The following is a 13,384-nucleotide window of genomic DNA, read 5'->3' on the forward strand; positions in this document are numbered from 1 at the left end:
TGCCCACAGGCGACATGTAAACAGCAAATTGGGCAAGATGATGAAAATGCCCTGCCAGTATAAACACAGGGTAAGAAAGAGGTTTTTCCTTTAATACAGCTTTGCAGCAGCAACCGTGGGCGGGAAAAAAAGGATAAAGGATATTACCAATCTCCCTCAACCTTTATATATGTTACACACATTAATCATAAAGGCACTTATATGTATGCTGGCCACACAGAACAATATAACTGAGGCTAAACCCATGACTTTATAAACTTATCATAATCACATTTGTTGGGTTAAAAAAAGAAAACAAGTAGAACAGGAAAACAATGCAGCATGCATTTATCCACTCAGAGAAAGAGATAAATGAGAACGTTTATTGAGGCGGATAGTCAGGAAAGTAATAAATGTGTTAGGGATCATCAGCTGTTCGGGCTGAAACAGGGAGCTTTCCCAAGGTTAACAATTCAGCACTACCACCAGCAAAAACATATTACAACTTGAACTTTTACATTACATTTCAGATAAAAGACTTAGATAAAATTTCGGGTGTTTTACCTTTGGGATGGCACGGGTCTGTGAACTCATACTTCCCCATGCCGACTGTGCGGAGCATCTGCAGGCCATTCGCACTCTCCTGAGTGATGGAGGCATTGTTACCAGGCGTATGTAAGGCTGCTTGTCCGTTCGTCAGAGGCAGGTTGCTGGTTAGTGTGGTGGATGGCTGTACAATAGGGTGGGCCAGGTGCCCATTGCCCAGCACTGTCTGGGCAGTCTGGGTGACCTGGCATACTCCAGGCATGGGAGACATGGCAATCGGAGGCAGACCAGTAAGCCCCAGGGTCTGATTGTGCACATTTAACACCATGCTGGCCAAGGGCTGTGGGGGATGTTGAGCAAGCTGGTAGTGTGTGGGAAGCAGTTGGTGAGGTGGAGGAATTGGGGTCTGAAGAGAAGGAGTGGCACCGATGATTGGAGCCTGAACAGTCATTCCTTGGGTGTAAGCTGGTGGTTGGGGCATACTATAGGTGTGTGCAAGTAGACTCGCCTGGCACACGGTGGGTACAGCAGGAGGCCATACAGGACCTAAGGGAAGACAGACACCAAATCTTAGCTGGTTCAGCAATTTCAGCCAAATTTACTTCTACAGGGTGAAATAAAGTTAAATATATACAGTATATATATATATATACTGTATATATATATTCATGCCATCTCAACAGACTGCACACTACTGCATTTATTTATTTATTTTATTAGGATTTTAATGTCATATTTTTCACACTTTGGTTACATTCATAACAGAAACTCAGTTACTCAATACACAAGATTTATCAGTTCACAAGTTCAATGCCAAACACAGTCAAGGACAATTTTGAATCTCCAATTGACCTCACTTGCACATCTTTGGACTGTGGATGGAAACCGGAGCTCCCAGGGGAAACCCACGCAGACACAGGGAGAGCATGCAAACTTCACACAGAAAAGACCCAGACCACCCCACCTGGGGATCGAACCCAGGACCTTCTTGCTGTGAGGCGACAGTGCTACACACTGAGCCACCGTGTCGCCACACTACTGCAATTATGCAGCATCTGGAACTAACATTGGGGACTTGGACTGCCAAAATGTATTTCCTGACAGCAACAAGCTTTATTGTTTAACGTTGGCATTGGGCTTTATGTCAAGATCCCTGCTTGTGTTGGCCAGGATCCAGTGAGCAGACCCCACCAAGAAGCTTTCAGCCATGTAATGAGATTGTATTTGTCTAGCCCAATCATTACCTCTGAACAATTTGTTATAGTTATTTATTCATAATATCTGATACTAGTGGGTTACCAGTTTGTAACTCAATCATCATCTAAAGGGGTGTAAAGTAAACTCCCATCGAACTCAGAGGCACAGTTTTGTTTGTACAGCCCCTATTGCTTTCACTGTATGTTAGTCTTAAACAACTGTGTGTTTAATGTTGTCCTAAAGTTTGGGGAAGTTGTGTTGTTGTGTTGGCACAAAGTGAGGTTTCCAATTAAATAGTTTGCCAACAATATTATGGAAGAGTGTAACTGGCCTGTACATTGTTTGACTCAAAATTCCTATTCAACACATCTGACATAAACTATATTGCCCAATATCAGCGCACAATCTTACTAATGCTCCTCCTAAGCTGAATGGAAGTGAATTCCACATGGCACAAAATGTAAGGACATCCCTTCCAGAAGAGTGGAGTAATGCATTAAAACCACATTCACAAATCACGTTCACTTGCCCACTGGCCCATGCACATACACTTGGCGTATGTGGTTTTTTATGTCAAATTAAATTACTTGACTCATTTGGAAATCGGAATGTAAATAGGGAGCAAATTACACACCATATGGCCAAAAGTATATTTCAGTCACACTAATTGCTATTCAGTGTATAAAATCAGTTCTATAAAATGAAGAAAAAAATTTTCCCAACTTGTGCCATTAGTTTGGGGCAGGCCATCTCCTGTTTAAGCATGATTGTGCCTATGTGTTTAACCTAAGGTGCATTAAGACAATTTAAACAAGTATGTTGTAAAGGGACTCATGTGGTCTATACAGAGCCCTGATTCCAACCTCACTAAACTCCTTTAGAATAAACTGGAACATTCTTATACAGTGGTGCCTTGAAGCTTGACGTCACTTGGTACTGGGAGGGGCGTCGAGTTTAAAAGATGTTGAGTTTCAAGGTATTTTTACTATAAGGATGTATGTGAAACCTGTTAATGTGTTCCATGGTCCTGTGGAACTGCATATATTTTAGGCTAATGTAAAATAATGGGGTTGTTTTTGACACCGATACACTGAAAATAACAAAAATATAATATAAGAAACACTGAAATACAGTTGAAAACAGTTAAATACAATAAACTCTGCTCTTTAACTTTACTTCTTTATTGTTTCCTTATGCTTCTTAATGGTGGAGATGCTTAATCTTGGAATACCATATTCAAAATTTACTTTAGTAAAGGCGCATTGACATGAGAAGCGGCAAAAAATGCTTTTGCGCTGGCTGTGCTGTTATTTCCTATGAAGTGTGGCGGTGCACAAAGCTTAACGTAACTTATTGTACTAAAACAATGAGCGAGGAATTCTTCAGTGGAGAGAAGTAATGTAAGCAGTAAGCAGGTGAGCAGTAATAATTAATAGAAGTTTAGTGTTGCTGTGTCGTTCTTTTAATACATTAAGTCACATTATCATTTTTTTTTTTAACTATAAGAGGTTTGGACTGATTCTCACAATTTCTCAGAACCTTGAGCTATAACAAGTTTAAAAGTGAAACAGGAGAAAAATACAGCTAAACACAATTTAATTGCACAATTTATGTAACTGCACCTCTAGGCTCCCTCCTTTTCAGTTTTTATTTTTTGTTCTGTTAGATGTTTTATATTCTTATTTTTTAAAATTATTATATTGTATTTTCTTTTTTATATATTTTGTAGATTTTATATCTTAATTCTTATTCTTTCCTACACCATTGTAATGTCGTTGTGTGATGTTTGTTTGATGTTTGTAATAATTGTAATTGCTGCTGCTACACCGCAATTTCCCGTCGGGGATCAATAAAGTAAATCAATCAATCAATTCCACATTCCACACAAATGCAGCTTTGTCTCATATTCGCACTTTGATCATGTTTTACCACACTGCTCAAGCCAAGCGCTGAACAAAGCGGCTGTCGCACACACATCGAGTTTAAGGTAAACGTTGAGTTTAAGGGTACAAGTTTCTCAATGAAAGGTGTCTTTAAAAATTACAAGGTACCACTGTATATGAATTGACACAAATTCCCACAACCTCAAATAAATTTTACAAATTCTTGTGGAAAGCCTTTCAAAAGTGTGCAGGCTGTTTTAGTTGCAATGGGTGAGGGCAATGTCATAATGATATTTACACACTTTTGACCATAAGTGTCTATTAATAAAAAGTGACCATTACAATTACAAAAATAATTTGTTAAAATTATTAGACATCAAAGCAAAGAAAATTACATGAGCATATATGAGGTTCTATGAACCTGAATACACAGCCATACTTTACCTGTATTTTCCTTCTCCCTCATTTGTTTGGTAGGAGGTTCATCCGTGTCCCAGGGAGTGGACTGGTTAATGGGTGTCTGTCCCCATCTGACACTCGGAGCCAAAACAGGTCCGGCAGTTTGATTATCTCCCGCCGCATGCGCTGAGCCCTGCTTCAAATAAAAAGAGAAAACGCACTTAACGAAACACCCCAAGCTTTAATTATTATCTACGACACCCAATTACTGTGTGTGTGTCAGACACTGGTAGATCATTGTGGTTTGTTAATATTCCATTCCCCTCTGCTCGTTTAATTATGCTGCTGTTCTAGTTTGGTGCCATCAATAATGATGGAAAACCCAAGGTCAGCCCACAGCAATTTGACTTGGCAAAAGAAAAGGAGATCTATACACAGAACATTTTACTAATTAATTCTGCCTTATCCTGACTCTATAGCAAAATGGAGACACAATATGAGAAAAGCAATTTCACTCTTATTTAAGGAGACTGATGACTTCACTGCCATGAATAATTGCACAAATGACTACAAGATTGTATCAAACTACATTTTCTGCATTGTGAATAAACGCTTATTCCCCATTCCCAAAAACAGTACATAAAGCATGCATGGTGTTAGAGAGATTAGCTGTTAAACATAACGCTCAGGGATCGTCACAGCAGATCATTCTCATTCACATGCCTGATTTGGCACAGTTTTTACACCGGATGCTCTTCCAGGCGCAACCCTCCTATTTTTAACTGAGCTTGGGACTGGCACTGAGAGCACACTGACGAGTGCAAGTCACAATTGCAAGGCTAGTTATCTAATCTCTTCCTCATGACTAGCCAATAGCACCACTGAGATTTAAACTTCGGCCCTCAACTTAGCGAGCTAGTGTGTTTCACCACTGCGCCACCCAAGCGCCCAACTGTAACAAGGACATAAAATACATAAACAGTTCTATTAAAACCCTTCAGCCTGAGATTAGAAATCTTGTTTTTTGGATATTCTGCAATCACACATGTTTAACAGGACAGATCCACTGACCTACAGTATACTCAGTATAAATGCTGGGATGATTTTTTAAAAATTTATTTATGCATTTTCTCCCTTTTTCTCCAAATTTTCCACTGTTGTGGATCCCTGATTGCATTTGAGGAGTACAGTATATTGCTGCTCACATGCCCTCTGACGTGTGCAGTCCTAGCAGAAGACCTTCTTTACGTTTTTATCCACTAACCAGGGTCTTTGCACAGCATTTAAAGACCCCACCCACTTAGTCCAGTCATTTCTCCACCCAGCAGACACAGTGGCCAATTTTATTTTATTTAACCAGGAAAATTAATCTCACTGAGATTTACAATCTCATTTGCAGGAGAGTCCTGGCCAAGATAAGCAGCAACATAGTACATAGTTACACCTACACAAACAACATACGACAAACATGAATACATAATATTGACAATACAATGATCATTTAAAACAATTACAAACCGTTTTACCTATGTCCATGTTCAACAACATGTTTTTAAAATGACTTAAATTCACCAAATCCTGCAATTTTAAAACATTCTGCAGTATATTCCAGTCTGATGGTGCTGCATAATTAAAAGCCTGTTTCCCTAATTTCGTGCGTGCCAAGGGGACCTTAAGAAGATACAAGGTGCGAGAGCGCAGACAGTAATTTCCAGGTTCTTTACGATTTATAAAATTGCATAAATAAGAAGGTAATAAACCTAAGATAGACTTATAAATTAAAGTGTACCAATGAGTTAATCTTCGTGTGGTTAATGAGGAAAGAGCTGCTTTTTCATAAAGAACACAATGATGCGTAGAAAACGAATATCCCGCTGCACAACCTGGGTGCCACTAGATTGATGTTATATTTCACATTGAAATATAATTATTTTGTTAAGGTACTTGGCTAGTAATCAGAAGGTTGCTGGTTCAAGCCTGATCACTGCCAAGTTGCCACTGTTGGGCCCCTGGGCAGAGCTCTCAAATTTAAATTGCTCAAATTGTTTTCAATGATAATTGTAAGTCGCTTAGATAAAAGCGTCTGCTAAATGTTGAAAATGTAAATATTCTGACTCACATAATATGGGCCAAAGTTTTTCAGTAAGGGAATTAAAAAATCAGCAGTGTGCCTCCAACAGTTTGAAAAAGATGCTTTTTCGTTTCATTATATCTGTGCCAATGTGCAAAAAACAAAGTAATAATTTCAAAGGCTTGCACAGAGCCCAGACCTCAACCAAATTAAACACCTTTGGGATAAATGAAAACATCAAGCCAGGCATTTACGTCCAACATCAGTGTCTGATTTTACTAATGCTTATTTGAATGCGCATGGTTTCGGAACAGGATGTTTAACAAGATGTTTCTAAAAAATCTGCTTTATATTTCTGGACAAAAAAATTTACAAACTGACTAAAGTAGTTAATATTTTAAAAATCAATTCTAAAATAAATTTTAATGGAAACATTTGGCAATAATACTGTACAATACTTTTATGCAGATTTTGGAAGCAGGAGTGCCCCAAGTCTCAGTACATGGGCCTTGCTTTTTATACCTTGCATCCATCAAAACAGGTTTGTTAATGTACTAGGTAGAATTACAAAGTGTCCTGATACAAATTTTAATTAAACGTTGAATCAAAAAGAGAAAAACATTGCTGTACAGAAACACTGGTCCTGGGAACTGGGCAGATATTTTTTTTTATCTTTAATGAGAAATGTGTGATGTAGGGTGAATACTAATAGTGCCACATTGTGCCACACTAGTGCTTACTGATGCTATTTTTCTTAACAGATCAGTTAGAAAACCATAATTAAATGATTCTTTCTTAATGCCATGAAAGTGCCAGAGTAAACACCTATTTGGTAAAGTTATTTCAAACAATAGATAAAAGACTTTAATTTGCAGTATGTCTGGTTATCAGTGCATACATATTAAGGCGTTTTCTTTTATGGTACACATTTGTTATGAAGGTAGTTGAATTCTTTAATTAACTTATACACTGATAAACTCTTCTGCGACACCGATTCCATTACCATGTGCAAAACATCAGTTTATCTGATTCTCCAACAATGGAGTGCCTCGTAAATCCATTTAAATTTCAGTTCGGAACTGCGGTAAAGTCTAAAGTTCATTGTCATTCACTGGGAACTCTTGTGCAGATGTCGGGGCCAAAGCTGCCGATCATTTCTGATAACAAAGCTGCTAGTTAGAATAATGAGCAGCTGAATATTCATTACATTCCATGCACAAGCTTTCACTGCTGGTCTTTTTTTACATATACTGTATATATTCCTATAGTGTCTCAGAAACTCTAAGAATCTTAAGGCTATGCTAATATACGTTTTAATTTAAACAGTTTTGATGAAATCCAGGTACATTAAGTAATGTAATGATTTACTGAATGATTTAGTAGGATAAAAAAAAAGAAGAAAAACTAACACCCACATCCTTCAAATACTGAAAATGAAATACTAACATTTAGAGGAAACTTGTATTTTTAACCCGAGCATACACTTGTAGATGTTTTTTTATTTGTATTTTCTATAAATAAATTAGATTTGATTTCTGTTTAAGCTAAAATATTTTCACTAACTGCTTTATCCTGGTCAGGAACTGGCATCACCCAAAAACAACGGGCGTAAGGCAGGAATAAACCTCCAACAGGAAACCAATATATTTCAAGCAGGGGTGCTAAAAAGGATTTTAGGCCCCACCACCCCAGGCCATGCCAACTCACGCCAGGTATTGCCCTGTGCAGACATGCATGCAACATTGTGCATACAGTGAAATTCAATATTTGATGCAAGACTGATATCTTCTAAAAGTGCTAAAGGTCTTTTACAGTTTGAATGTTATTTTAATGATAAAACTATAAATTGGAAAATTATTTTGCATAATAATGCAAGGAGGCAATACAGACATCCCCCCACTTACCCAATTTGATGCCTCTTACTGCAGGGTAACACTAATGCACTAAAGTACACAAAAAGACCCAACAGACACTGACCAAAGGTCAGGATGAGTAAGGTAACTCTCATTATAAACAACTGTGCCAGCGCCCAGGTGGCACAGCGAAATATTACGCTAGCACACCAGCACAGAGTTTCTGAACTCCTCGGTTTGAAACTTGGCGTTGCCACCGGTCGGCTGAGCACCATCTGGCGGGCATAATTGGCAGTGCCTGCAGCAGATAATAATTGGCCACCGTATCTGCAGGGTGGGGGCCGGACTATGTGTGGGTGGGTGGGTCTTCATACGCTGTGTAAGGACCCTGATTGGTGAAAGAGACGCCTGTACAGAAAACAGGGGGCGAGAAGAGGAGGGCTGTGCACGTGTCGGAAGAGGTGTGTACAGCGACGTGCTCTCCTTGGATGCAATCTGGTATCTCTTAGCAGCGGAAGAAAAAATTGAGCGCGCTAAGATGGGAGGACAACGGGGAGAAAACGCATTAAAAACATAAAAATAATAAAAATAAAAAATTTTAAAATGGGGAGAAAATGCATAAAAAATTAAAAAATACAAATAAAAAGCTGTGCCAATAAATGTAGCTAATCACCCACTAAAACCTTCCTAACCATTCTTCCCAAAGGTGTCTGCAATTTAAAAGGAGTTAATGCCATGCATATATGCAAATAAATAAAACATTTTAATTAATTATTAAGCAATTTCATAAATGAATGAGTCTTTTCATTTTATATGGACTTAAATGCTGTCATGGAAGCAATGGCAATATATAGCTTGCTTGATGGTTGACTCACTGATGTCTCAGCAGCTTCTTATTCATGGCAGACCATTTTTGATTGTTTTTAAAATATATTAGCATAAGGTTTTCTTGTTGACCTAAGCAAGCAATAACTGTTTTATGTACTTTTTAATGGGCATTGATTGTAAGTAAACGACCATGCTTCAAGTGAACTGATATTATAGAACACTATTATAGAATTATGTCTACACTGCCACATTTAAATTCTTATTTAAATTCTTATTCTATATGTATATCACCCAACCAATCTAGAAAACCAATTATACATTTATGAAATAAAGGTTTTTTTCTGCAGGGTTGTCAACCACTCAGTTGCAGAAAAAGTCCTAAGTCTGCCATAACATACAGTAAATTCCTTAAACGTGTATGTAAACTTTTGACTTCAACTCAATACATTTGGGCAAATATTTTTGCAGATATTTCTGCAGGACTCTGGCACCCAGCATGGATATGTACACCAAGAAAATATTATAGAATTACCATTTTTATATTAAATATCTCATGTTCAGGGTCAGAATTACTACAAACAATGAATTTAACTCAATTAGTGTAAAGCCAAGAATTTCTAAATCTAATGACAACAGTACCTTAAATATAAATAGATAGCAACAGATGAATTATGACAGGTCTGTGATAAAGCTTGCCAACATAAAATCTTTGATAAGTTGCGATTCCTGTAAATGTGAAACAGAGCTTAAGATTTTCTTAAGCTGTCTTAGTTTGTGGGCGGCACGGTGGCTTAGTTGGTAGCACGGTTTCCTCTGGGACCTCCGGGAGCTCCGGTTTCCTCCCACAGTACAAAAACATGCAGTCAGGTTAATTGGAGACACAGAATTGCCCTATAGGTGAATGTGTGTGTGTGTGTATGTGTGTCTGCCTTGCGATGGACTGGCGCCCCATCCAGGGTGTTACTGTGTGCCTTGCGCCCATTGAAAAGCTGGGATAGGCTCCAGCACAAAGACACCCCACCCCCACGCGATCCTAATTGGATAAGCGGTTAAGAAAGTGAGTGTCTTAGTTTGTGTCTTTCTAAACTTTCTTAAGTCTTATTTTATGTTTATTTTGAGGCATTTTGTTAATAATTTTGTCCAAAGCAATTTGGAACTAAAACAGGACACAATCCAAGCACCTGAGTAAGCTTTTTGTTCAGGCTTTTTGTTCGGGCTTTTTGGTGAAGCTTGGCGGTGTTAAAGCTTCAACCCTCAACACTGTCGATCAATAGTCCAGTACCTTAACTGCTGAGCCACTGTGCCAGTCTAATGAAGATTTTAAATTCCAGCCGACCAGCCAGCCACTGTGGTTGACTTTTTAAATACTGTCTACTGATCCCACTCAATACAAATCGGCTTTTAAAGGTTCCCTGTGGTTAAATGTTATGAATACAGATAAAAAGTTAAACAAGTCTACTTAATCTCCTTGGCCATACGCTAAATAAGTTTTATTTATTATGAAGTAGAAACAGCAATGCTTCATTAACACTGTTAGAAATAAATGTGCTGCTTTCATAAATAAATAATTCCACTTCTTATTTGACCAAAATATGGAAACACACTGCTATTCACAGTTTGAATGGGTAAAATCAATCACTCATCTAGCACTGTTTACCAGAACTTCAGCTCTGTCCCCAGGTAAACAAGGTTTTATTACTGAATGTGTAAATTCAGTAATAGAGGTTTTTATAAAAGACGATGTCATCAATAAAGAGAAAAATAACAGAAACAAAAATGAAATTCAGTATTGGTTGATTAGTGACTGCCTGGCTTGTTTTCAGCACAATTCTTCTGTGCCTGCCCAGAAAACCAAACAGTAAATATTACATTTTATGAGACAGCCTCTGTGGTATGCTACCGCTAGTACTGTGTATAGTTGTTCATCCTGAATACTAAAAAAGTGTATGTTTGGCTGCATCTGTTATATCTTACGGCAGCATATTGGAAGCGTACAAAGAAATACCATGCACGGAGGAAAGCATGCAGACGTCAATCCTCATTAATAGGTTTAACTCTTTTTGTACACCAATTCCCATCAGGTAAATGAAGGTAAATAAACATCTACCCATGCAATCTTCATAGATAATCATGGACAGGAGAACTGCACCAGCAAGAAAATTGTGTACAGATATACACCAATCAGCCATAACATTAAAACCACCTCCTTGTTTCTACACTCATTTTATCAGCTCCACTTACCATCTAAAAGCACTTTGTAGTTCTACAATTACTGACTGTAGTCCATCTATTTCTCGGCATGCTTTGTTAGCCCCATTTCATGCTGTTCTTCAATGGTCAGGACTCTCCCAGGACCACCACAGAGCAGGTATTATTTAGATGGTGGATCATTCTCAGCACTGCAGTGACACTGACATGGTGGTGGTGTGTTAGTGTGTGTTGTGCTGGTATGAGTGGACAAGACACAGCAGTGCTAATAAAGTTTTTAACACCTCACTTTTACTGCTGGACTGAGAATAGTCCACTAACCAAAATCATCCAGCCAACAGTGCCCCGTGGGCAGCGTCCGGTGATCACTGATGAAAGTCTAGAAGATGACAAACTCAAACAGCAGCAATAGATGAGCGATCGTCTCTGACTTTACATCTACAAGGTGGACCAACCAGGTAGCAGTGTCTAATATAACAAATTAACCCAAATCTGATCAATATTTCATCTATGGGTATAACGTGCAATATCCTTACATCTTAACATGCAGTAACGAAATGTGCAATAACAAAATGTGCAGTAATTATCATTATGTATAACCACTGTGAATTTTTCTGCATGTGCAATACTTAACTACAATGTGCAATTTTTGTAATGTCAGCATTACTATTATAATTATTATTTAACTTTTGATGTACTTTTTTAATCCTACATACTTTTTTTCATTACTATTATACAGTATATATACAGTGTATCACAAAAGTGAGTACACCCCTCACATTTCTGCAAATATTTCATTATATCTTTTCATGGGACAACACTATAGACATGAAACTTGGATATAACTTAGAGTAGTCAGTGTACAACTTGTATAGCAGTGTAGATTTACTGTCTTCTGAAAATAACTCAACACACAGCCATTAATGTCTAAATGGCTGGCAACATAAGTGAGTACACCCCACAGTGAACATGTCCAAATTGTGCCCAAATTGTCAATATTTTGTGTGACCACCATTATTATCCAGCACTGCCTTAACCCTCCTGGGCATGGAATTCACCAGAGCTGCACAGGTTGCTACTGGAATCCTCTTCCACTCCTCCATGATGACATCACGGAGCTGGTGGATGTTAGACACCTTGAACTCCTCCACCTTCCACTTGAGGATGTGCCACAGGTGCTCAATTGGGTTTAGTCCATCACCTTTACCTTCAGCTTCCTCAGCAAGGCAGTTGTCATCTTGGAGGTTGTGTTTGGGGTCGTTATCCTGTTGGAAAACTGCCATGAGGCCCAGTTTTCGAAGGGAGGGGATCATGCTCTGTTTCAGAATGTCACAGTACATGTTGGAATTCATGTTTCCCTCAATGAACTGCAGCTCCCCAGTGCCAGCAACACTCATGCAGCCCAAGACCATGATGCTACCACCACCATGCTTGACTGTAGGCAAGATACAGTTGTCTTGGTACTTCTCACCAGGGCGCCGCCACACATGCTGGACACCATCTGAGCCAAACAAGTTTATCTTGGTCTCGTCAGACCACAGGGCATTCCAGTAATCCATGTTCTTGGACTGCTTGTCTTCAGCAAACTGTTTGCGGGCTTTCTTGTGCGTCAGCCTCCTTTTGGGATGACGACCATGCAGACCGAGTTGATGCAGTGTGCGGCGTATGGTCTGAGCACTGACAGGCTGACCTCCCATGTCTTCAATCTCTGCAGCAATGCTGGCAGCACTCATGTGTCTATTTTTTAAAGCCAACCTCTGGATATGACGCCGAACACGTGGACTCAACTTCTTTGGTCGACCCTGGCAAAGCCTGTTCCGAGTGGAACCTGTCCTGGAAAACCGCTGTATGACCTTGGCCACCATGCTGTAGCTCAGTTTCAGGGTGTTAGCAATCTTCTTATAGCCCAGGCCATCTTTGTGGAGAGCAACAATTCTATTTCTCACATCCTCAGAGAGTTCTTTGCCATGAGGTGCCATGTTGAATATCCAGTGGCCAGTATGAGAGAATTGTACCCAAAACACCAAATTTAACAGCCCTGCTCCCCATTTACACCTGGGACCTTGACACATGACACCAGGGAGGGACAACGACACATTTGGGCACAATTTGGACATGTTCACTGTGGGGTGTACTCACTTATGTTGCCAGCTATTTAGACATTAATGGCTGTGTGTTGAGTTATTTTCAGAAGACAGTAAATCTACACTGCTATACAAGCTGTACACTGACTACTCTAAGTTATATCCAAGTTTTATTTCTATAGTGTTGCCCCATGAAAAGATATAATGAAATATTTGCAGAAATGTGAGGGGTGTACTCACTTTTGTGATACACTGTATATATATATATTAGGGCTGTCAAACGATTAAAATTTTTAATCGCAATTAATCTCAGAATTTCATATAGTTAATCGCGAT

At 38.9% G+C, this 13,384-nt stretch overlaps 1 protein-coding gene across 6 annotated transcripts in view; it reads right to left on the bottom strand.

Annotated features, from left to right (window-relative positions):
* The window catches only part of LOC134325082 (kelch-like protein 29), a 279,536-nt gene that overhangs the window by 180,956 nt on the left and 85,196 nt on the right, over window positions 1–13,384 (bottom strand). For all 6 annotated transcript variants that reach the window (XM_063007116.1, XM_063007115.1, XM_063007112.1 and 3 more), the window contains 2 exons: window positions 4,050–4,200; window positions 544–1,071 (listed from right to left, as the gene is read on the bottom strand). In XM_063007116.1, the coding sequence (XP_062863186.1) occupies window positions 544–1,071; window positions 4,050–4,200 (679 nt within the window). The remainder of the gene's footprint in view (window positions 1–543; window positions 1,072–4,049; window positions 4,201–13,384) is intronic.

The sequence above is a fragment of the Trichomycterus rosablanca genome, chromosome 13, assembly GCF_030014385.1.
Source record: "Trichomycterus rosablanca isolate fTriRos1 chromosome 13, fTriRos1.hap1, whole genome shotgun sequence".
NCBI classification, from domain to species: Eukaryota; Metazoa; Chordata; class Actinopteri; order Siluriformes; family Trichomycteridae; genus Trichomycterus; species Trichomycterus rosablanca.